At 42.8% G+C, this 25,498-nt stretch overlaps 1 protein-coding gene across 9 annotated transcripts in view; it reads left to right on the forward strand.

Annotated features, from left to right (window-relative positions):
• The window catches only part of ADAD1 (adenosine deaminase domain containing 1), a 35,309-nt gene extending 10,405 nt beyond the window's left edge, over nt 1–24,904 (forward strand). For 7 of the 9 annotated variants that reach the window (XM_084626090.1, XM_084626092.1, XM_084626096.1 and 4 more), the window contains 6 exons: nt 2,033–2,156; nt 2,892–3,062; nt 4,893–5,122; nt 7,006–7,243; nt 18,658–18,790; nt 22,379–24,904. In XM_084626090.1, coding sequence (XP_084482216.1) covers nt 2,033–2,156; nt 2,892–3,062; nt 4,893–5,122; nt 7,006–7,243; nt 18,658–18,790; nt 22,379–22,492 — 1,010 coding nt within the window. In that variant the 3' untranslated portion in view covers nt 22,493–24,904. The remainder of the gene's footprint in view (nt 1–2,032; nt 2,157–2,891; nt 3,063–4,892; nt 5,123–7,005; nt 7,244–18,657; nt 18,791–22,378) is intronic. The other 2 variants (XM_084626091.1, XM_084626098.1) reach the window with 1 other exon arrangement.
• Nucleotides 24,905–25,498: the final 594 nt, after the last annotated feature.

A 25,498-nucleotide genomic window follows, 5' to 3' on the forward strand; every position in this document is an offset into this window, starting at 1 on the left:
TAGTCTATGTGCTTGGAGAACATAAGTCCAGGCATGTCTGGTGGGCATTGCTGAGTCACCAGGCAAGGCTGAGCAATTCCCCTGGTGTGGCCTTGTACAAGTGAGTCATTGCATTGTAGTTCCCTTGCTGGACAATGGCTGTTGATGGTGGTTTGATACTGCCCAGGTGTTGGCTATCCCCGTGGTTATTGTCTTTGGGGAGCTAGTATCTGGGTGCGTCCCATACCCACAGCATATTTTAGTGACAGTCATACAACACAATTCTCATAACTTCATAAGCATTAATGATATACGTAGTTAGAGGGAACAGTGGGTTTCAGCAGATCATAACCTTTCCCATTATATCTCACATATCTTTATATGAAATATCACAATTATATTCAAATGATGAATCTGGGGGGTTGCAGGATGCTCCCCCGAGGTATAGTTGTTAGCTAGCCAAGAGGTCCTGAAGATGTAGAACACTGTACAAAAGAATAGACTGACTTCTGTGTATTTAGAAATGAGAAGTTACTTTTGACAACAATCAGTATGTGAGGTGCCATATTTGTATTGCTTTCCAATGGTCTTTTTTCCATCTTTGGGGGTTGCCTTATTCTGCTCTACTGATGGAATCTGCAATTCATGGAAGAGGATACTATAATTCTCATGTGCCTTATCTTTCTGCTACAATGTTGGACCCTAGGGCATATTTCTAAACTCTGGTGTTACCATATGTTAACAACAAGGTTAGGGAGTTAGGCGTGGGAGGTTTTGCTGGGATTCTATCTGTAATGGGGGAGAGCAATGTTGACATCATCTAGGATAGAGAGAGGCAGTTGCAATGATCTTAAAAAGGGGATTAACAGGATGTAGACAAGTTTTCAGAGATGGAGAGAAAAAGAAAAGAATCTTTTTGGCAAGGCAAGGAGAGGAGGACAAAGTAGTAACGCAAAAAAGATTGAGTAGTGGGGTGAAATAAAGGGAGATCCAGATATACTGCAAAGATGCCAACTTGGGGAATGGGGAGGATGGTGGAGTCCTGCCAGTATGGAGAAGGGAAGGGAAACCATGAGCTTTGTTCTTATCATATTGATCTTAAACTGATGGGACATCCTGAAGGAGACATCACCCAGATGGTTGTGGATGTGGTAATAAGGAAACCAAAGTAGTGAAATAGGCTTGAGTTGTCACTGCAAAATTAACAAACTGTGGATGAAGCTCTGAGGGGCAGCAACAGAGGAAAAGGGAGATGATACACACTGAAAGCGTAGCAAAGGAGATTGAAGGAGAAGAGAGGTATTTGAGCATTTAACGAAAACCCTTGGAGGTGAGTTTCACCGAGATAACGGTAAGATCCAACTGTGCTGAATAGAGTTCAAATTAATCTCTGTACACAGAGTACAATACCATCCTTTTGTCTTCCCCTGCCTCGTACTTAAGTTAGTGCCTAAGTCATCTGCACCATTGATACTCACTGAGCCATAGATCTTTTTTTCTGTGCCTTGAGGTAGGCAAAGTTGGTGCAAGCTGTAACTGCACTTGATGCATTTATCTTGCTGTCACTTAGCAGTCTGAGTTGAAAGAGTTAAGGGAGTCATCAGTCTCTCACAAGATTTTTAAAAGTCCCCCACAACTATTTCTTCTGATGTCTCTGTGGAAACGGAGTAAAAACTACTTCTCTCCCTTCCAGAAGAGCAGAGTTCTGAATTCTTCTCCGTTATCCCCTTCAGTTTACAATTTGTCAAAGACTTACAGGGTCAGTGATATACCAGGACTTTAAAAGTATAGTGGTCCACAGGTGTGTAATGAAATGTTTTTAAAATATGCTCTAAATTCTTATGGTAAAGAGGTATTTATTTTCATTTACCAATCAAATTTCCACCGATAATTAAATGGTGGCTTCATAAGATTAAATCACTCTTCTCTTCTCCCCTTTTACACTATAATCAAAAATGGAATCCTTTTAATTCCTCCTTTAAAAGCAGTTGCTTTAAAAAGATGGGATCCTTCAATCAAATGAAACTACTTGTTAACTACTTTTTCTTTTTAGCTGGACAGCATGAAGTTGTTGCTCTAGGCACAGGAGAATTCAATTACAGTCAGTGCATTCATCATGGTGGGAGAGTGTTGCATGACACTCATGCCGTTGTTACTGCAAGACGCTCTCTGCTTAGGTAAGAAGATGAGTACGTAAACTAAGAACTGCAGACAACCATTTTGATTAATCTAAATATTGATGTCAATGCATTTTGTGAATAGTAGTTTTCTATAGTTAGGGCTACTGTTTGGGAGGTTTATTAACTTAATTTTTTTAGCAATTTTTGAGTTTTATGGTGCTGTTCAAAAATTGGGTGCTTTTGGAGGGTTTTTTTTTCTGTATGTAGTATATTACACAGCTTTTCTCATTACAGTAATATTTACTCTTAATAATGTTTGATGTTCCCTAGTGCACTTCAACATAGTAGTGTTGCAAACAGTACTAAGTAAAAACTCATTAAGGAACCTTTAGTGTACACTAACAGGGTCTACATGGGCCAGTCAATGTGTGGCATTAGTGTTCTTTAAAAATCACACCCCTATAGTCTGCATTACTGCTCTGTGTAGACAAGTCCTCGGATATAAGTAACTGTTCTGGGTGTTTTTCCAGTGTTTGGGTAGTCACCAATTTCTTTTTTGTATTGAATGGTGTTTTATTGGTGTCTGTGGATTAAAAACAAGTCAGAAGCCTTATATAGAGAATTTCAGGTTTCTTTACTAGATTATTTATTCAGATCTTACAGATGTGCTGAATAAAATAGTTGTGTCTAAATGCTCAGCAGCTTAAAATGAATTTAGTTTTTTATACAAATATGCTAAGTCTTTTAGTCTGCATATTTCAACATTTCTTGATCTATAACACTTTGTTGTAGGTATTTTTACAGGCAGCTTTTGTTGTTCTACAGTAAAAATCCTATTATGATGGACAAATCCATATTTTGTATGGAACCAGCATCAAGCCTGCTCAGTATAAAACAAAAAATAAATATTTTTCTCTACATGAATCAGTTGCCAAAAGGATCTGCTCAGATAAAGTCACAGTTGTAAGTATGAGTCTTCAAATCTAACAGATGCTTATTCAGAGATGTAAAAGATACTTAAATCTTCTATTGAGAATAAATTAATCTTCATCATAGTGAGGAGCATACATAGCAGGACTATAAATCAGATGGTATGGAGAAGTTGAGGTTTTGGGTTTATTTGATAGAACTGTGTTCAAAAATATCTTGATTCTGTAACTAATGGACTGACAAATGTGTATTTTGGAGCTTTTCCTTTTATATGTACACACTAAAATTGTGTAGTATGACTAGAAAAGAACTGTTTTCATTGTATGACTTATTACTCGACCGTGGTACTTAAGACTGTTGTTGCTGGAATGTTAATGTTGACTGCTCATACTTTCAGAAATTCTTGGAGTTTAAAATAGTCCTTTCAAGCTAAAGTTAGAATAGACTTCTAACTTCCACTTCTAAAGTGGAGCCCCCACAAGGAAACTACTTGAAGAGGAGGATACTCACTTTGTCGATTTCTTCGAGATGTGTGCCCTTGTGGCTGCTCCACTACCAAGCTCTGCTCCCCTCTGCTTTGGTGTTTCCTCTGTCAGACTTTGTGGTAGAGAAGGAACTGAGCATGCACAGGCGAAATGGGCGCTACCAAAAAAAAAAAAAACTGATTAAAGATGCAGGGTGCATGCGCACCTGGAGTGGAGCACCCCAAGTGAGATACACCTCAAAGAACTCAAGTTACTACACAAGGTGAGTAACCTCTCCTTCCTTTGAAACAATAGTTTGAGCTTCTCATTGAAGTCTGCCATTTGGTGGTCTCTGACAATATTTTTGAGGTGTCTTGATCTTGAGGCACGAGATTTCTTAGATACTAGCAGATGGCTTTTGTCTCAAATCCCGTCAGCATGGAGAGCTCTTTGAATAGCATATTTAAGTATAGAAAGTTTTGTTTGTTGCAATAGTAAATAGCCCAACAAAACCATGTGAGATGGCTTCATGTTGGACACTTGTGTAAGTATTCCTATGTTGGCAAAATGTGTCGCTTTATTAGCAGGTTTTAGTATGCTTTTCTGAGAAGAAATTAAGATAAATGGTAGATGAGCAGTGCTGCCCGCAATTAGTGCCCCTGTATGCCTGCCACACCATGGGTTGGGTGGCTGGGGCAGTATGCAGGACCTTTAGCCCAAAGTCACAGGCCTCTGCTGCCTGAGGAGCTCTCTAAGCTAAGAGCATTACTAAGGTCTTTTCTGTTTGGAATAGCCACTAAGAAGGAACATAGCATACTAAGCCAATTTTACATCTGTTTTCTTCAAATATGTTGGAGCGTGAAGGTTTTTTAACTGTTGTCTCAAATGAGTGGCAAGTTTGCATCTGCTTTCATGTGGCAAACATAGCCTCCAGATAACTTGCAGTCAGATGCATAATGTAGCAATAGTAGCCTACTTGCAGTAGAATTTCAGTTTTGCATGACCAGTGATGGTTAGGATTTTGAGACTCATTAGGCTGAATTACTGCTTCCTCTGGTCAATTTGAATAGTCAGTAATATAGTTATTTATAAGAAAGTAGCTTAAGTCATCATATTAAACCTTTTATGTCTTGGACACTCCATTTGGAGGGTTTTGGGGTTTTTTTTTGTTGTGGAGGAACGAGTTCTATGACTTTGCATTGCATCTAGAAAACATTGACATAGCAATCTAGTAATGAAGTAATTTGGCAGTATAAGCAGATTTTGGCATTTTAAACCTTGAAAGGTAATGAACAATGCTTGTCAATTTTGTTTCTTAGCCGTCTTTTTATATATATTTTTTTTTAAAAGAAAATATTTTTGTTGGACTTCATTGCCTTTTCTGTAATCTTTATTTTAGACGTCTCAATCCAAATTCTGTATCTGCATTTGAAGCTAATGAAGAGCTTAGTCTCCATCTTGCTGTGGAAGGCAAGATTTACCTAACTGTTTATTGTCCCACGGAAGCTGCTAGCCGAGTAAACAGCATGTCAGCTAGTGACAAATTAACCAGATGGGAAGTGCTGGGTGTCCAGGGAGCATTGCTAAGTCACTTCATTCAGCCAGTTTACATCAGCAGTATACTTGTTGGTAAGCCTTCCTTTACTGATGTAAAACAATCATTGCTTATGCCCTAACTTTCAGCTGTGGTATTTCATTCTGGTTACATTAATAAAAATTCTAACCAAGTGGAATATAATGCTTTATTTTAAAATTTGTTTTGAGTTTTCTATACTTCGTTTTCAAAAAGAAACTAAATATAAATGTATTTATACTTAAAATTGAGGTTTAACTTTTTTGAGATTATAATATGTTCTCCACTCTGTCAGATTACCCTCTCTGTCATCATACATCAATTCTAAATTTCCTGGGTTTTGTTGGTTTGTCACAGATGCAGTTATTCTGTCTTTAGAAATAAGATGATGTTACAAAGAATGTGATGACCATTTAAATTCAGACCATTTAAATAACTTGCATATATGAAAACTCCCAACTATACAGTCCCATAATTAGACAGTACAAAGTAGAGGTGATCAAAAAACTTGAACATTTTCTATTGAATTTGCAGGGGTAGTATGAAAAATGTCATCAAACTCAACATTTATACTAAAACTAGTTGAAGAAAAACCTTTGTAAATCATCTTACTTCCTACTTTTAAAGATTAAAGGTACCTCTAAATTAACTAGTTGGCAATAATTTTATGCTGGGAAATAGTAACTGCCAAGACAATAGCAAGATTTTTTTTGTCATCGTATGACGATCAATGAGTGGCTGCCTTGAATTCCTACAGTAGTATTTGGCTATGCAACTCAAATAGGTGAAATGGAATTGCTGGAAGTAACATGATATTGTCAAGTATTTTCTCTCCTGTCAGCATTTGTACTGTTAAATTAGTTTGCACGTAGATCAATTCCCCAGATTTTAGCAGTTGTGGTGACTTTTCCCGTGATAATATGCAGAATGCAGTTTTGGAAGCAGTCTGAGGAGACAGTCTTTTTTTTTTTTTTTTTTTTTGCTTTCTCCTAGTACCTAGCTGTATGCCTGTTCCTGTCATTCATACAGAGTGTGGACACTGTCACTCATTCTGCTTTTTTAAATTACTTTTACGTTCTGATTTTTTTTAATGTTTAGATTAATGCATACCAGATTCTTTCTTCAACCTTCCCGTACACAAGAACTCTCCAGACAATATGTACCCCTTGGTGCCAGTTTAGTCCTTGATGGAAGTATGTACTTCAGAGCCCAGAAAAGTCAAAGGCTAGGACTGTACTACAGAGCTGACAACTGCACCACTGTGGTGCTGCTAGTGCAGATGCTCTAAGCCAAAGGGAGAGAGGTCTCCAGTCAACTTAAATTACTCCAGTGCCTGTGAGCAGTGGTAGCTATGTTGGCCGGAGAAGCTCTCCTGCTGACATAGCTGTGTCCACACTAGCACTTAGGTCAGTATAACTTATGTTGTTTGTGGGCGGGGTGTAATTCTCACCCCTGAGCAACATATGATATACTGACATAAGTTACAGTGTAGACAGCCTAAATTCAAATCTGATAAGCTAAATGCTTCTGTTAAATTCCTGGAATAAGTTAAAATATAGAGTAACTCCAGTGAGGACAGTGCAAAGGCTGACTTTCTACATCAAAAATAAAGCACCATCGTAGCTTGCATGTTTAATTAGCGTCTTGAGCAAAGACACCAAAGATAAATTGAGCCTCTAGAGAGAAGGTGGTACTTGTTGCGGATGAAGTTTAGCAAACGCTTGTGTTGCCAATGATGATGCTGTTCTGCAGACTTATTAAAGCTGTTTTGTAAAGCTGAACCTAACAGTTATGAGTAATAATTCAACCTGGAACAATTGAAGCTTCTGGATTCTGAGCTCCCTTGAAAATCTGGTCACAATTTACCTGGATTCTGATATTTCTGCTTTCAGTGGTGTGCCTATGTATGGTGTTTTTTTGTTGTTGTTTTTGTTTTTAGGGGATGGAAACTGCAGTGATACAAGAGGACTAGAAATAGCTATAAAACAACGTGTTGATGATGCACTCACATCAAAGCTTCCCATGTTTTACCTGGTCAACAGACCTCATATTAGTTTGGTGACCGCTACGCATCCAGTTCAGCTAGACTTGGAGCACAGATCTGTTAGTGTGAATTGGTCACAAGGGGACACTTCATTGGAAGTTGTGGATGGTTTAAATGGGAAAATCACTGAAAGGTTAGAATCTTTATACTATGTTCAAAATTAGTGGTGAGCCTGATTACTCTGTGTATGCTTGTGCCTGTCTAAGTAATTTTATTATAACTCTCAAACAGTTCTGGTTTGAGGCCACAGTATTATAGAGTAATTGACAAGTTCTCAACTGTGACAGTGAAGATAAGCCTGTAAACTCAAGTTAGAACACTCAAATTCCTAACTCAGGTGAGTGACTACCCTGCAAAATGTTCAAGCAATAGTGATTTGATTAGCAGCAGAAATTGCTTGGATTAGCAACTGATCAGCTCCAGGGAGAGGAGCATTTGAGCTTCAGACAACACACATGCCACACATGGTCAGGGGTACAACTCTATTTTTACCTTGACCTAACACTAGTGAAGACAAACCCTTTTTGATGATGATGATATGCTTTCTAGTCTGATAGTAAGTCAGGAGGATGTTAGGCAGCAGCTACTAAATGAGCAGGTTCGGATAACTTGCATCTGGGAGTTTTAAGAGCTGGCCTGGAGCTTGCTGGATTGTTAATGCTGACTTTTTTTTTTTTGGATATATTGCAATTTAGGGGAAATTCCAGAAGACTGGAGAAAGCTAATGTTGTACCAGTATTTAAAAAGAGTAAATGGGACAATCGGGATAATTATAGATTTGTCACCCTAACATTGATCCTGAGCAAAATAACAGAGCAGTTGATACAGGACTCTAATTACAGTAACACCTCGCTTTAATGTTGTAGTTACGTTCCTAAAAAATGCTACTTTAAGTGAAACGATGTTAAACAAATCCAATTTCCCTATAAGAATTAATGTAAATGGGGGCATTAGGTTCCAGGGAAATTTTTTTTGCCAGAGAAGAGACTACATTTTATATAGAGAGAGACTGTGGCAAATTGCCGGCACTACTATGATGGGTCTTGCGCTTTCTCTTCTTGGGAGGGGGTTCAGGGCACCGTTTCTTGCCCCTGAACTGGGGTATTAGCTGCCTCACTAGTGTCCTAGAGGAGGGGAATGGAGAGGGACGGACCCGGGCCCACCTTCTACTCCGAGTCCCAGCCCAGGGGCCCTAGGGATAGTGGTAAATCACTTGAACTAGCAGTTCCTTCCTCTAGGCTGCTTCCCTCTCCTGCCCTTCGGCTTGTGGGGCTTCCTGCCCTCTCTCTGCACAAACCAGGTGTCCCTTTATCTAGGGTCTTGGTCTTAGCCCACCGCAGCACTTCTCCAAACTCTCCTCTGCTTCCCTCCAAACTGCTCTCTGCTTCAACACCAATCCACTCTGCTTCAACTCCTCCCACTTGTCTGATTGATTGAAGCAGGGGGGTTTTATCAGGTGCTCTAATTGGCTTCAGGTGCTTTAATTAATCTATAGCAAACTTTTTTCCCCCTACAGGGAATAAGGCTCTCTTCTAACACTCTCCTGCTGCCCTCTGGCCTTGCTGTATCACAAGACACACACATATACAGTATAAGTTTTAAACAAACAGTTTAATACTGTACACAGCAGTGATGATTGTGAAGCTTGGTTGAGGTGGTAAAGTCAGACAGTGGAAGAGGGTGGGATATTTCCCAGGTAATGCCTTACTGCTAAATGATGAACTAGTACTCGGCTGAGCCCTCAAAGGTTAACATGTTGTTAATGTAGCCTCACACTCTACAAGGCAGCATGAATGGAGGAAAGGGAGACAGCATGGCAGAAAGAGACAGACACTGTGTGAGAGAGAGACGCGCATTATCCCTTTAAGTATGCTGACTCCACTCTAAGTACATTGCCTTTTTAAGTAGATAAGCAAGTAGAGCTTGGAGCTTGCTGGTAGCAGCTGCTTCCATCCTGAGCCCTGTCATGTCCCCCTGCTTCTCTGTGGAGATAAGGTACAGGAATGGGGCCGGGGGAAGGGGACACCCTGACATTAGCACCCCTCTTCTCCCCCCCTCCCCTTCACAGCAAGCAGGAGGCTCCTGGGAACAGCTCCAAGGCAGAGGGCAGGGTTAACACACATCACTGGGGGGAGGGACAGTTGAACTGCAGGCAATTCATAGCCTGCTGGGCGGCTGCTGCACAGGGAACTTAAGGGAGCTGATGGCGGGCTGCCTGTCCACCCTGGTTCCAAGCCCCCACCAGCTAGCGCCAATGGGCTTCTCTTTCTGCAAGCAGGGGACAAAGCAGGTGGCTGCCAAACAACTTATAAGGGAGCATTGCACAACTTTAAACAAGCATGTTCTCCAATTGATCATCAATGTAACAATGTTAACCGGGATGACTTCAAATGGGAGTTACAGATATTACCCTCTAATTCTTGGTCATCATGGTTTTATGAAAAATAGCTCCGGTTAAACTAACTTGCTCTTTTCTTTGGTGGAATTACTAGTTGGATCAATAAAGGCAATAGTGTTGAGGTAATACATGTAGACTTCTGTCAGGCACTTGACTTGGTATCTGCATGACTCTTTATTTAAGAAACTAGAGTGAAACAAAATCAATATGGCACAAACTAAATGGATTAAACATTGGCTAGTCTCAAAACATAATTGTGAATGGGGAATCATCAAGCAGGTTTCTAGTGAGGTCCCACAGGGATCGGTTCTTGGTCCTATGTTTTTAACAGTTTTTCATTTGTGACCTAGACGAAAACATAAAATCATAACTGATCAAAGTTTGCAAATGACCCCAAAATTGGGGGAGTGGTAAATAATGAAGAGAACAAGTCACTGATAAAGAGCCATTTGGATCTCTTTGTAAACTGGGCACAAGCAAAAAATATTCATCTTATTACTGCTAAATGGGAATGCAGACTATACTTACAGGATGAGGCACTCAGTCCTACCCCATGTTCTTTTCAGAGTCACTGCTTCTAGGATAATCTGTTGAGCATGATCTCCTATGATGCTATTGCCAGAAGGGCTAATGTGATCCTTGAATGCATAAACAAGGCTATATAAAGGAGGAGTAGGGAGTCTGTATTACTGGGCTGCAGAAGTGTCTCCCACAGTTCCGGACATCTGGCCTGCTCTCCTCTCTCTGCATCTCAGAGAAGTGGATCAGTGTTTTTGGCCCAGCACAGTCTGGCCATGTACCCTCTGCTTCCACTTGCTGACAGATTCTCTGCATTGGCAGTAACATACAATGGCAGTTTCTTTTGCTTCTCCCTTCTTCCTTCTATTTTAACTTATTTGCTCAGTTTCTCGGGCAGTGGGCAGCCCCATTCTCCCGTCTCTGCATTCTTCCTTCTCCATGGGTATATTAACCCCTTGGGGGTTAATGGTCCCTGAGCCTCTGCTGCAGTGCAGTGTCTCTGCTGAAGGTGAGCTGTTTGGCTCTGAAATCTAAGTAGGCTCCCCTAGGTAATCCTCAGAGTAAATTTCTCCACTCAAAACTGCTGCAGTACCCCTTCATTCCTCCTTTGAGGAAGTGATTAGGGATGAAAGGAACAAGGCTGATTAGGGCAAGCATGTTAACAAGAGCGACTTCTGTAACTTTCAAAAATCAAAGGGCTCTATTGCTGAGACACCAATGGGTGGATGCCACTGTAGCATCCCTTGTTTGGGATGTGGTTATTCCCTTAGAAGGAGAGTGCTACACTAAGAAACTTAGGGATAGTGCAATGGAGGCCACTCTCAAAAGGGGCTTTGACGTTTCTTTCACCACCCTTTGAGCATCCTTGGAGATTTTGCAGGAGTATCTCTTTCCTGGCTGGAAGATCTCAAAGCCTTTAAGGACTGGGATCACCTGACTTTGGCTTCACTTTAAAGAGAGTCTCCCTAACAACAGTGTTTGTAGCTGATGCCTCAAAGAATGCAATGAGGTTCTCAGCCCAAGCCATGGCTTCCATTTCATTAGCCGGGGCCACCTCCGGCTCTGACTCTGGAAGCTGGATACTCTAAGCAGGGCCAAGAAGTTTACAGGCTCCCTCTCTTTTTGGAGAAGCTGGATAAGGTGATGGCTGACAATTCAGCAAAATCGAAACAGTCTCTCCCTTTCCCACTCAGGAAAGAATATATACCAGCCTTCAGACAGTTTGCGTCTTGTCCTCAAAGGTACCAGTGTAGGGACAATAATTCCCCAATGGAAAACAGTGAAATCGACATCTGAGATAAATTCCAGAGGGACTTCACCATTCCCACCCTCACAATCCACTTTGACAAAGATTGCATATGCCTCCCTCCAGTGCAGAAGCTACAAAGTAGGATATCCTGTTTCCCAGAGGAATGGCTTTAATCAACCACAGATAAGTGGGTCAGGGAAATAGTGATCTGGGGATACTTCCTCAAGCTGTAGTCTCCACCCCATCTCATCCAGTCACCCAGGTTCAACAGCCCTGTAAAACAGTCTGGTCCGTAAAGAAATATGTCATTGTCTGCATTTGGGAGTGAAAGTGTGTTCACTCAAAAGAGAGCTTCTCTGGGTTCTACTCCATCTTCATTGCACAGAAGTGTATGGAGGGTATCTGAGCCTTTTTTGACTTCAAAAGGCTCAACAAGTAGATGAAGAAAACAAAGGGTTCACATGGAAACCCTGGCCTTTACAGTGTCATCCCTTTCTTGAGGTGGGAACACGGGACTTCTTGACTTCAGTAGATCTAATGGATGCATATATCCATGTCCCCATAAGACTGTGCCATCACAGGCTTCTGAGGTTTGCCTACAACAGGAAACATCAGTACTGAATACTCCCTTTTGGACTGTCCACAGCAAAGATGGTGGTGGTAAGAGCCATATTCAGATTGCAGGACTCGCATGTTCCCCTTCCTGAATGACATCCTGATCAGAGCTCCATCACAATCAACTGTGGAAATGGTCACATCTTGGACACTGAATTTTCTTCAGGCACAGGTCTTCATCAATGCCAAGGAAAGTCCTCTGGTTCCATCCAGGAATTTATTTTCTTGCTCCAGAACTTCAGGAGGCCTACCATTCCACTATGCCTCCAACTATTAGCACTTCTGGTGTTGTGCATAGGGAACGTTCCTTGGGAACAGTGACACCCCAGAAGCCTTCAAGCTTTCATACTCAGATTGTAGGACCATGCTTTGGAACACATGCAAGATCAAGTACAGGTTCCAACCAAAGTTCCCTGTAAGCTGCGTGGCTGTGCAGCACCCTACTTAGCACCACGCAGGCCCTCAGGGATCCCTTCCGGGGACCTGCAACTGCTGGGGTAGGAACACCTTTACCTCAGCCCCAACTATGCCATGGCTGTGACATCCCTACCCCGGCCTGAACCCAGCCAGGGCGGCGCGGCTTGGACGCAGTGCCGGCCCAGCCCTCAATCCAGCCCCAGTGCCCCGGCCTGAACCCAGCCAGGGCGGCGCGGCTTGGACGCAGTGCCGGCCCAGCCCTCAATCCAGCCCCAGTGCCCCGTCCTGAACCCAGCCCGAGGGCGGGGCGCTCTCTCTCCCAGGTGCTGCCGCAGGGATAGCGAGCTGAAGGGTGTGTCTCTCTCTCTCTCTCTCTCTCTCCACCTTAGCCCTGACGCATCATCCTGCACCCCAAACCCCTCATTCTTGGCCCCACCCCAGAGGCTGCACCCCCAGACAGAGCCCTTCCCCTCATCCCCAGCCCCACCCCAGAGCCCGCACTCCCAGCTGGAGTCCTCACACCCCTGCACCGCAACCCTCTGCCCACCCCTGAGCCCCCTCCCATACTCCGAACTTCAGCCCCACCCACGCCGCATGAATTTTGTTATGTACACTGATATGAAGGTGATGTGTGTCACTTCACCTCCATATTGGTGCACATAACAAAATTATTCCGCACATAGGTGGGAACACTGGTTCCGACAGAGGTGTTCAACTCCTTACAGTTGTGATCAGCCTATGATAATGTCTGTAAAGCTGTTCCCATCTGCTTTCCAGACCTTTGCAACCAATGTAAGCATGGAGGGCTGGAGAGCTCACTTGGAGACCCAAACATCCAGGGCCTCTTGAGCAGGGAGGAAAAGCCTCACAGCATAAAGCCTTACAGCCTTGTAGGTCTGAGAGTGGTCAAGCTAGCTCTGCAAAGATTCTAGCCCACCTTAGGGAGCAACCACATGCTAGTTCAATCAGACAATATGACTATGAACACACACACACATAAACCAAGAGTGGACTAGGAGTCTGATACTACATATGGAAGCAATGAAAATAATGAAGTAGGCAGAACAGTTCCTCCTTTCCACGTAAAAGGGGACCTGAACCAAAAGGAAGACAGAGACAGCAACTCCAAGTGTTGCCTTATTCAGGAGGTTTTCAGTCTCATTGTTCAGCGTCTCTTCATCTAATCCCTTCACAAATCACACAAATGCAAAGAGACAAAATTACTTCATAAAGGAGGCAGACCACAGAAGCATGGGAGTAGATGCCGTATTGCCACAAGGCCTATTTTACAAGTTTCCACTCTTCGTTACTGAGGAAGGTGGTCCAGAAAATAAAATGAGAACGGACGATGGTAATACTGGTAGCTCATGGACCGAGGAGACCTTGGTTCTCAAACCTGATAAAACTGCAACTGGAGCCTCCGGTAGTTTGTACTTTTGTGACCAATCATGAACAGGTACGCCTCTGCTGCTTCTCGGATTGGCTCAAAACAAGCTGTTTGCTAGCCAGAGGCACTTTGGGCAGGCATGAGATGATTTCTCTCCAAATAAAGAACTCCCTGGCCTGGGGGAAAGATCCATTCAACGTCTGTGCAGGCATTCCTTTCTCTCACCCAGTCCCATCAGTAACTGTGATATCAGATGCATCACTCTTGGGATGGGGAGCTCACTTCAGTGCCCTCATGGCAGATAGACACCACCTCAAGAAGCCAGTTTCCACAACAATCTGTTGGAACTCAGGGCAGTCAGGAATGCCTACTCTCATTTCCTGCCCTTCATCAGGGTAAATAAATCAGGGTCCTGATGGATAACATTCCCTGCATGTTCTGTGTCCACAAGCAGGGACGAGCAAAATGAAGTGTGGTGAAGTTGTGGAACTGGTGTGTAGCTCATCAGATCCAAATTTCCGTGGTCCTACCTCCCATGTGTTCGGATTATTCTCAGCAGATGCTTCTGCCAGGACTATTAATGGGAGCTAGACTCTCAAATTCTCCATAGTACATTCTCCATAGTACATACATAGTACAAAGATGGAGTCTGCCAGAAGTGGATCTCTTCACCATCTCCAGGAACAAGAACCATCCTTTATTCTGCTCAAGATGGGGTCTGGGGCACCACTCTTTCTTCTGTCTTGGAAAAAGAGTTTGCTATATGGGTTCCTTCCACCACCACGAAGGGTGATGAACAAGATCATGAAGGGCAAAGCCAGAGCTATTCTTATAATACTGACCTGGCTGAAACAGGCTTGGGAACTTTACCTGCTTCAGGTTTGCACCAAACGGCCGTTCAAGCTTATGACCATCCCTTCTCTCCTCTCCCAGGATGGGGGTTGTGCGCTTTGCTCCAACCTCAAGGTTCTCTGCCTCAGGATATGGTTCATTGATGGTTCACCGTGTTAGAATCCTCCTGTTCTGTGGAAGTGCAACAGGTGCTACTCAACACTATAAGGGAGTTAACCCGTATTTCTCTGCCATTTCTGTAAGTGAGTTTCTTCCATTGGTGGTGTCGCCTACAACTTGTGCCTGAATCTGTGCTATTCTGTCTTCCTGAATTACCTGTAGTTATAAAATAATTAGGCTGTTAGCTCAGCTGAGGTCCATTTGGCTGTGGTATCAGTTTTTCATCCCCCAGTACAAAGGTTCTTCATATTTGCTCAGCCGGCGTTGTCCTAGGTTTATTAAGGGTTTGGGGAAATCTCTGCCCCCAGATCAAAGACTTCCATGAGACTTCCATTTGAACCAGTGGCAACCTTCTTCTTTCTCCATTTATCTATGATGGGATAGGCAAACTACAGCCTGTGGGCCAGATCTGGCCTGTAAGGGCTTTGGATCTGGCCTACGTGATCGCCACCCCTGTGGCACCGCGGGGCTAAGGCAGGCTTCCTGCCTGCACTGCTCCCGGAAGTGGCCAGCACCACATCCTCGCAGCCCCTGGCGGGTGCGGGGGGGATGTAGAGGGCTCCATGCGCTGCCCTCGCCTGCAGGCACTGCCTCCTGCAGCTCCCATTGGCTGGGAACGGAAAGCTGTGGCCAATGGGAGCTTTGGGGTAGGTACCCACAGGCGAGGGCAGTGCACGGAGCCCTCTGCCCCCCCCCACCCCCCCAACCTTTCCCAGGGGCTGCAGAGATGTGATGCTGGCCGCTTCCAGGAGTGGCATAGGGCCAGGGCAGGCTGGGAGCCTGCCTTAGCCCTGGTGCCACCCCAGAGCCGCTCAAGGTAAGCAGTGCTGGGCCAGAGCCCACACCCCGAACCCCTCCTGCACCCAACTCCCTGCCCTGAACCCCCTGCCACACCCTGCACCCTTCCTGCACACCAGCCCCTTGCCCTGAGCCCCCTCCCGCACTCTGCACCCCTCCTGCGTCACATTCCTGAGCATCGAGCAGGTCATTCCTGCCCAGCAAACAAGCAGGACATAGAGGTCATAACATTGGGCTACACTTTCCATTTTATATACCTACTTTCCTTCCATTTCCTTTCTTGTCCCTCTTCAGGACCCCTTCTCACAAGCTTTTATTGAGACAAGAAGTGGACTCTTTCCTTCAGTTATGATCAATACAGCTGGTACCACCTCTTCACAAGGGCAAAGATTTTTACTCAAAATATTTATTTGTGCTAAAGAAAAATGGAGGGTGGAGATTGATGTTGGGACTAAGACCTCTAAATAAGTTTAAGTCTTAAAGCAGGGGTTCTCAAACTGGGGGTCATGACCCCTTAGGGGGTTGCAAGGTTGCAAAAAGAAAGAAAGAAAAGTATTTTTAATTTATAAGGGTGGGGGTGATCGCACTCATAGGTTTGCTGTGTGAAAGGGGTCACCAATACAAAAGTTTGAGAGCCACTGTCTTAGAGGTTCAGGATAGTGACTCTGGCAGCTATAGCTCCTTCACTGGAGGAGGGTAATTGGTTTTCAGCCCTTGACCTATTTCTATATAACGACACACCTGCCAGAGAGAGAATACCTACACTTCACTGTATACCAGGCTTGTTTCCAATACAGTATTTCCCTACGGCCTTTCTTCAGCCCCAAGGGTGTTCTCAAAGTTTCTGGCAATAGTGGTGGTTTACCTGTGATGAGAAGTGACCCTAGTTTTCCCATGCCTCAAAGAGTGGCTACTAAAGGCTATTGCTACAAAGCACTGTTCTCTTCAACTCAGACAGCCTTTGCTCTTGTCTAGGAATTGGGGCTCCAGCTGAATACAAAAAAAATCACTTTTACGCCTGTACAGAAAATAGCTCATAGGGGTATACTTGGATTCATTGACATCCAGGACCTACCTTCCCTCAGACATATTCATAACTTTATTGGGTCTGGTCAGGACAATTCAGGAAGCCCTTGGCCCACTATAAGGAGTTGTCTGCATGGGGCTGGCCTTATGGGTGGGCGATGTACACATCTACTGTGGTCTCCATGGTCAGGGGGTGGGTGCTGTGAGAGTGCTGCAAGCTGGCGAGCCTGGGCTGCCAGAGTTGGGGGTGAGTGCAGGCAAGCCCAGGGCTGGAGCCAGGCAGGGAGTGGAGCATAGATCCAAGGGGTACACGATATCCGCTCACACTGTGAAGGTTGATCTCTGGGTGTATTATCACTTGTTATGATGCAGCCATTGTTCCTCTCTTTCTTCCCCTCCCACCAAAGGGTGATAGTACATTCTACCAGATCATAAGCAACATCTATAGCATTACTCGGGAATGTGCCAGTATCTGATATTATGTAGGACTACTACATGAGCTTCTGTACATACATTTTCTAAACATTACACCTTGATCCATGCTGCCCGATGTGGCACTTGGTAATGCAGTACTGTCCTCAGTTCTACATTCAATTTTTAAGTTCCCTACTCCCTGTGGGGCTACTGTTTGGGTGAAACCTGAAGTGGAGCACTCATAGGGACGCTACTCAAGAAGAAGAAGAGGTTATTCATCTTTTGTGATAATTGTTGTTCTTCGTGATGTGTCTCTCTGTGGGGGCTCCGCTACCAGCCCTCCTTCCCCTCTGCATCAGACTGTTCTCTGTGGGATGTTCAGTTGGAGAAGGAACTGAAGACAGTTCACCTGCGCACCCCTATGTAGTCTCTGAATGCAGCAGAAGGAGGATTAGAAAAGAGCGCAGGCTGAACAGACACTGCTAATGGAAAATCTCCAATCAAAAGCTTGAGAGGCACATGAGAAGCTGGGAATAAGTGATGGGAATAAGCTGGATCACTTGATTACCTGTTCTGTTCATTCCCTCTGGGGCACCTGGCACTGGCCACTGTCGGAAGACAGGGTACTGGCCTAGATGGACCTTTGGTCTGACCCGGTAGGCCCTTCTTATGTGCACCTGACGTGGAACATCCATAGAGACACACATTTTGAAGAACTGCAGTTACTGCACAAGGTGAGGAACTGCTGCTTCTGGCATCAATAATTAAAGAAGGATGTTGATAAACTGGAGAGGGTTCAGAGAAGAGCCATGAGAATGGTTAAAGGATTAGAAAACATCTTTACAGCAATAGACTCCAGGAGCTCAGTGTGTTTAGTTCTAAGAAAAAAAAGTTAAGGGGTGCTTTGATTAAAGTATCAGTTGCGTGCAAACCTGCTTGGGAACAAAAATTTGATGATGGACTCTTCAGTATAAAAGATAAAAGGTATAACAAGATCCAGTGGCTGGAAGTTGAAGCTATGCTAATTGAAACTGGAAACAGGACACAATTTATAACATGAAGGGTAGTTAATCATTGGGACAACTTACCAAGGGTTGTGGTCGATTCTCCATCACTGAAATGTTTACGTTGTGTGGATGTTGTTCTAAAAGATATACTCTAGTCTAGTCTAGTTCAAACATGAATTAATTCACGGAAGTCCTATAGCCTATGTTATACTGGAGTTAAGACTAGATTAGATGATCATAGTGGTCCCTTCTTGCTTTAGAATCTATTAGTCTACGCTAACCGCATCCTTCCTACAATTGGGCGCAGTTTAAGAAGCAAGATTGTCAGTGAAGCACCAAAATATGAAATTAGGTAGTCCTCCTTTATTGAAATTAAGACGCTCTTTTCTCCCCTTTATCTCCCGTCAGCAATACAACCTTGAAGAGATTGAGTATACGCAATAGTTTGACTAAAACCAGTAGTATCTCTGATCTGGTAGATTACAGGATTGAAAAGATTTGGCCAACCTTCCAGTAGCTGTAATTATGGAGGTTTATACTTTTTGATGCCATTGTTTATTTCTGCTCTAAGTGGAGAACATATCACCTACATAATTTGAAACAGATAATCTTTATTTCAAATGTGGTAGCTGGAGCAAATAGAAACTGAATTGAATAACAGATTTCTTAATTTGACTCATTGCTTTTTTCCCCTCCTCAATTCTAGTTCGCCATTCAAAAGTGGCACTTCAATGGCAAGCCGTCTTTGCAAGGCTGCAATGTTAAATCGTTTCAAACTGGTCTCTAAGGAAGCGAAAAGAAGTGATTTGCTTGAAGCTAGTACATATCATGAAGCAAAGGTAAGACTAGTTAAAGAAAAAACAGTAAATGACATTTTAGTGGTCACTTTCAAGGTGCAGATAGGTGACAAGGAAAGATTTCTAGTATGCTGGAGATGTTATGTGAATGGTTGAGCATTTCTTACAGCAGTAATGACCTTTGTCTCAAAGGCTTGCAAATTGGTTATTTGCAAGTGAAGTTGTGACGGGGCCACTCACCTCTCGTAAGTGTCTCCTATCAGTTGTGTGCAAACCTGCACGCTCACTCTCTGCTCCTGGTGCCCTGTGCCAGCTGTTAACCTTGTCAGATGGGTCTTCAGTGGCCCAGCCCTCCGGTCAAGTCACACACAGTCAACATGCATGAAGGAATCCCTTCTGGGGTAATAAAGGTCCAACAGGGCCAGTCACTGTGCCCTTGTCGTTACCTGCAGTCCTGTCTCTGGGCTCAGATCTCACCCCTTCTGGGCTAGCTTTATCTGTCCCTGCCTTGTTATCGAGACATTTTGTCTTTAGCCTTTCTGTGGTTTCCCAGCTCTCAACCAACGCAAGTCACTTCTTGACTTGAGTCCCCTTTCGGGGTAGCAAAGGTTCAACGAATGGTTGCCCCCCCTCATGGTCTTCAGCCCCATCCATAGGCCTGTTTATAATTCCCAGCCCCTTTCTTGGGTTTTCTAATCCAGAGTCTTATCTCCTACCTGGACACTGCTCCAGTGGCTGGTGGGGGGAACTGGACCTGCTAATTACTCTGGATCCCTACCCAGGAACCCTATAGACAGCAGCCATGTACTGCTTCCTTTACTTGGTTGCTGCTGCTGTTCCTTGGCTGCTTCCCACTCAGTCCCATCACATTCACCCATTACCTTAGGATACAGTCCTTGGGTTCTATTTGTCTTGTTCCCTGTATGCGCAGGGTCTCCCCCAGGCCTCCTTGCCCGGAGAATCTTTCTGTCTTATCTCTTCTGGTCCCAGCCAGGAACTGATCTGCTCAGGCCCTGCAGCACCTTTTAACTAAGCCTGCTATTTTCTGATTTGGCTGCTTCCCTGCAGCCTTTCTAGACAGGGCTGCAGGATCCACCTTTATTGACTAACCTAATTGCCTGTCTAACCTAATTACCTTCTATGAGGAGATAACTGGCTCTGTGGATGAGGGGAAAGCAGTGGATGTGTTATTCCTTGACTTTAGCAAAGCTTTTGATATGGTCTCCCACAGTATTCTTGCCAGCAAGTTAAAGAAGTATGGATTGGATGTATGGACTATAAGGTGGGTAGAAAGCTGCCTAGATCATCGGGCTCAACGGGTAGTGATCAATGGCTCCATGTCTAGCTGGCAGCCAATATCAAGCGGAGTGCCCCAAGGATTGGTCCTGGGGCCAGTTTTGTTCAATATCTTCATTAATGATCTGGAGGATGGCGTGGATTGCACCCTTAGCAAGTTTACAGATGACCCTAAACTGGGAGGAGTGGTAGATACACTGGAGGGTAGGGATAGGATACAGAGTGCCCTAGACAAATTAGCAGATTGGGCCAAAAGAAATCTGATGAGGGTTCAAAAAGGACAAGTGCAGAGTCCTGCACTTAGGACGGAAGAATCCGATGCTACAAACTAGGGACCGAGCAGCTAGGCAGCAGTTCTGCAGAAAAAGACCTAGGGGTTACAGTGAACAAGAAGCTGGATGAGAGTCAACAGTGTGCCCTTGTTGCCAGGAAGGCTAACAGCATTTTGGGCTGTATAAGTAGGAGCACTGCCAGCAGATCGAGGGACATGATCATTCCCCTCTATTCGGCATTGGCGTGGCCTCATCTGGAGTACTGTGTCCAGTTTTGGGCCCCACACTACAAGAAGGATATGGAAAAATTGGAGAGAGAGCTCAGTGGAGGGCAACAAAAATGATTAGGGGGCACATGATTTATGAGGAGAGGCTGAGGGAACTGGGATTATTTAGTCTGCGAAAGAGAAGAATGAGGGTGGATTTGACAGCTGCTTTCAACTACCTGAAAGGAAGTTCCAAAGAGGATGGATCTAGACTGTTCTCAGTGGTAGCAGATGACAGAACAAGGAGTAATGTTGCAAGTTGCAGTGGGGGAGATTTAGGTTGACTATTAGGAAAAACTTTTTCACTAGGAGGGTGGTGAAGCACTGGAATGCGTTACCTAGGGAGGAGGTGGAATCTTCTTCCTTAGAGGTTTTTAAGGTCAGGCTTGACAAAGCCCTGGCTGGGATGATTTGGTTAGGGATTGGTCCTGCTTTGAGCAGGGGGTTGGACTAGATGACCTCCTGAGGTCCCTTCCAACCCTGATATTCTATGATTCATTTTGCTTCTTTTCTGGGGCTGGGTGTGGTAGGACTACAAGGCCTCCAGTTAGGGGCCTCAGAGGGCCCAATACACCCCATAACAGAAATCCATGAACTATTAGTAATACTGAAATTCTGCAGGACTTAACCTTGATAGTTGTTGTAAAGTTAATGTTAGAAAGTCCATACAAAACTGTTCCTTAAGTTTACAAATTGAGAAGTATCTTTTGTTGGGTTGAAACTTTCACATTTGATCTCCATCCACAAATGGCTGCCAACCATTTCCTCACAATGGCTAGCTTGATATTGATATTGGAAAGTTCTGCAGGTTTTTGTTCCACTCTTAGCACTAGAGAGATGCTTACTTTGCGTAAGTATAGGCACTGTTCTCCCAGGGAATACACTGGTGGGAAAGGGATATCAACAGAAGTGGGGGAGAAGGTGATAATTCAACATCAGAATTTGGGACTGAGCATGATCTTATGTTTTTGGGCTGAGAACACTGAGGGAGCACTAATTGAAGAAAGAATGCTGTTCTTACTAGCTGTATTATCTTGGAACTGTGATGCTATGGTAACTCTCTTCTCCTCTTCTCCCTTCCCCCTCCCCCATGCAATAAACAGACTGCTCGTAATGAGGAGCATACTGAGATTAAATTCCTATCCTCCTGTAAAGTTGCTGGGGAAAGCTTGCTCGTTCATAGACGTGCTGAAAAGCAGAATATCTAGTCTCATTTCAGATGGTTAGGTTTACGCCCTCCCAGGCATTCAACCATTTTTGTACCTTAGCCCTTCCTATTTTTTTTCTGAGACAAGATACGTATTTTCTCTTTTTTCCATGAAGCTGCACATAGAATTTGCTTTTCTAACAGATATTATGATGACTTTTGTCAGCATTGGCTACGCTTTATTTCTATAAGAATTGTTAAATTAGATATCCTGCTAAACCTTTTCAATGGTTTCAAAGCTACCATTGTAAATTTACCTGGTTTTAGATTCATGCAATACATAGCTAAATACTAGCATGGCGTAGAGAATGAGTAGTTAAACTGATGTTGAAAAACGTGAGATTAATTTTACCAAAAAAACAATTTTCCTTTTCCAGTACATAAAAGCATATCATTTCTTATCAGTCAAATCCTGTTTTTCCCTTTGCCCGATCTGCTGCATTTCTTGTTTCGCATTCAATGAACAGTGGCATCTCAGGCATGTTTCAAAATCATGTTTTGCTATGGAATATCCTAGAGGCACAATATATTAAAAAGGGCAAATCTTGTGGCCATCTGTAACAATTTTTTAACTTTTGTTTCTCTTTAGATTAAGTCAGCACCCTACCAGGAAGCTAAACGTTTGCTGAAAAGCTACTTTCAGCATCATGGCTACGGATCATGGATTGTGAAGTCTCCACATATTGAACAGTTCACCATGTAACTACGAAGATGATATATTGGTTTTTATGACCTATTTAAATAAAAAAGTTAATTTTGCGAGTAAAATATTTGGATATTGTTAGTCTTAATCTTTCAAATCAGTGCCATTTACAGGAATAACAAGTGAATGGCTCAAAGACTTTTATTGTCAATTTAAACACAAATAGTAGACTACCTCTTGTAACAAATAAGTCTTACTCAAGATACCAGTGATTGTCTAAGATAATCTCACAAAGCTGCTATTAAAGAGTCTTATCTGTATTCTTTAGTGGTGGTCTCTAAAGACCCTGATTTTTTTTCTGTCAAGTTTGCAATATCACAGATTATACATTGACTTTCCTGCTTCTCAGAGATGTTTCTGCAGTGAAATTTCTGTGAAATTTGGCTTTCTTCAGAGGATGCTATTAATGTTCTTTATTATTTAGTTGTAAGAGTGAAACAAGTTTTGATCTCCGAAATCAATCTCACTAATTCAGTGAAAAGTGATGGTTGTTAATACTGGCTCTGTGCATCTTTTTTTTTTGAGTTAATTTAAACCAATCTTCTTTGGAATGCCTTAATTTAGGATTAGCCAATGGAACACTGTATTATACAAGTCAGTGCTGGAGGATAATAAAAGCTTACTGAATATTTAGAGGTAAAACTTCAGTATTGTTAATATCAAACTTTTACTTCTCAGAAATGATACTTTTTGGTGTTTGTCAATGTTGAGCATTTTAGCTTCCTAACTTTCAGTGAGTTTAGTAATAGTGGAAAAGTGCACGATTGATAGCGTTGGACAATGAAGTCTTTAGCCACTGTAAGTGTTGCATAAGTAACGGTGAAAGTTTCCCTATATTGCATTGATGATGAGCTTTGCTCCTGTCATGGGAAATAGGCCTGGTACTTTCCTCTCATTTAGCTCTCTGAAGCCCACAATGGGCTTTAATAGCTTGGCTGAATCCTTTGAGGACTGGGATTACAACCCTCTTCGGTCTTTTTCCTGTACCCAAGATGTGTTTAAAAGTTCTGAATTAGCTTTCTTCAGAGTCAGTGTTCAGTTTCTTGGTGAAGTACGTGTGAGTGAATGAGATAATTTAATGGGTTAAAGAGTTGTGTCCTGTTCTAACATTTTATTGACAAATTATCAGAACAGAGGAGATCCCTACAGTTTTCATTTATGTAGGTTAATGTTAGAGTAGCTCCATTAAGTAGCCCCGTGGTTGTTTTAAGCAGTACTGCAATTCAAGCTATCTTGTCTTATAAAAATGTTGTGCCACACTAAGTAGCTGCAAAATTTTATAATCGACTCAGCAGCTGTTTTTCTCTTTCTGATCAGTGTGTCCCAGAACAGATCAAAATCTGTCTTTAGTCCCTCAAAAAAGCCACAGAGGTCCCAGGCCATGTGTTATGTTGTCTTCTGAAAGCAGATCAAAATAGTAAAACTGCTGTGCATCCAGTGTACATAAATCACATTTGTTTTTACACCAAAATCTCATTTAAGCTGTTACTGTCTTTAAGTATTCCTTCCCTATCGCACTAATTTTTTCAATTCTTCATATTATATCATCATCATAATCTTTCATATCAACAATGTCTTGTCAGTTACTGGGTGTTCTGTTCCAGACCAGCAGTAAACATTTCCCTCATTTATTAAAGAGCTTGTTAAATGGAAACCCATAGAGATAAGACTGGGCATATTTTAGAATCACATTAGCTCAAACTTTGTATATTCAGAAACAGTTACAGTATTTTTATTGTCTTTCCATCATTGGCCTCGTTAGAAATTTCAAGGTAGCAAATGGTATTGCGGTATTCTGACATAGGCCTCTCTACTAGTAATTAGCATGATTCCTCCAACTCATTTCTGTAGGCTACTAACAGATGTCAGTGACTTTAGGTCACTGGTACCATTGTGGGGTATAGTCAAAATAGTGACAAAAGGGTGAAAAATGCTGGGCTCCATTATAAGTCTATTAAGCAGATTCATTCCCTAGATATAAAGTATCAGCTGCAAAACTGTTGGCCAGAATGGGTGTATTTTCCTTAAGTTACAGTAGTAATACTGATTTATTTTCAAGAAAGAAAATTTAAAAGGGTGTTAGTTAAATACCTACTCTTGTTTTATGTTTTTATAGAATATTACTATACTTAAAAAAATTACTATATGTTAAAAAATAACAATCAGTTTAATTTTGCTGTTTGACTTTTTGTGTTTCACTCAAGATGCTGAAAGCTGGACTTATGTATAGTCAGTTTCATTTTGTACTCCGAGCGCAGTGCTGTAAAGTGGGTTTGAGCTTGTTGAAGGAGGAGGGGTATACTAAAACAAAAGCCTGTTTTCCATTTTTGTGTGTGTTTATATCAATAACTGCTTGTATGTGGTTGAGTAAAATGAACAGTAGGGCCTTCAATAAAACCAAGAGTTCTGTCAGATGTGGGTTTTTTATTTTCTTGATGTAGGGAAGATGGTTTTAAATAAAAGCTTTTTCTCAGAAGTGAAATGTCAATGAATTAACACTTCCAGTCCTTACTGAATTGTTGAAAGTGGTACTACTCTACCAGCACTTCTCATTAATTTTATTTTTCATTTTTTTCATTTCCCTGATTTGTCATAAAAAAAATGTTCATTTCCCTGATATTTTCTTTTTTTTCCTAATACACAGCTTCCCTTTTGATGTAAGGGGTAATGCTTCTCACTTTTGGAACTTGGAAGCTCTCCAATGTTGCTGATGGGCACTTTAAGACCAAGCAATACCCTTCCCCTCAGGTCACCAGATATTCTGCCTCTGGCAGCAGAGTAACTTGACAGTTCAGTTTCTCTCCACCACTGTCATAAATATAAAGGGAAGGGTAAACCCCTTTAAAATCCTTCCTGGCCAGAGGAAAAATCCTCTCACCTGTAAAGGGTTAAGAAGCTAAAAGTAACCTCGCTGGTACCTGACCAAAATGACCAATGCGGAGACAAGATACTTTCAAAAGCTGGGAGGAGGGAGAGAAACAAAGGGTCTGGGTCTGTCGCTATGCT

Source organism: Lepidochelys olivacea (assembly GCF_965140295.1).
Source record: "Lepidochelys olivacea isolate rLepOli2 genome assembly, chromosome: 4".
In the NCBI taxonomy this organism is placed as follows: Eukaryota; Metazoa; Chordata; order Testudines; family Cheloniidae; genus Lepidochelys; species Lepidochelys olivacea.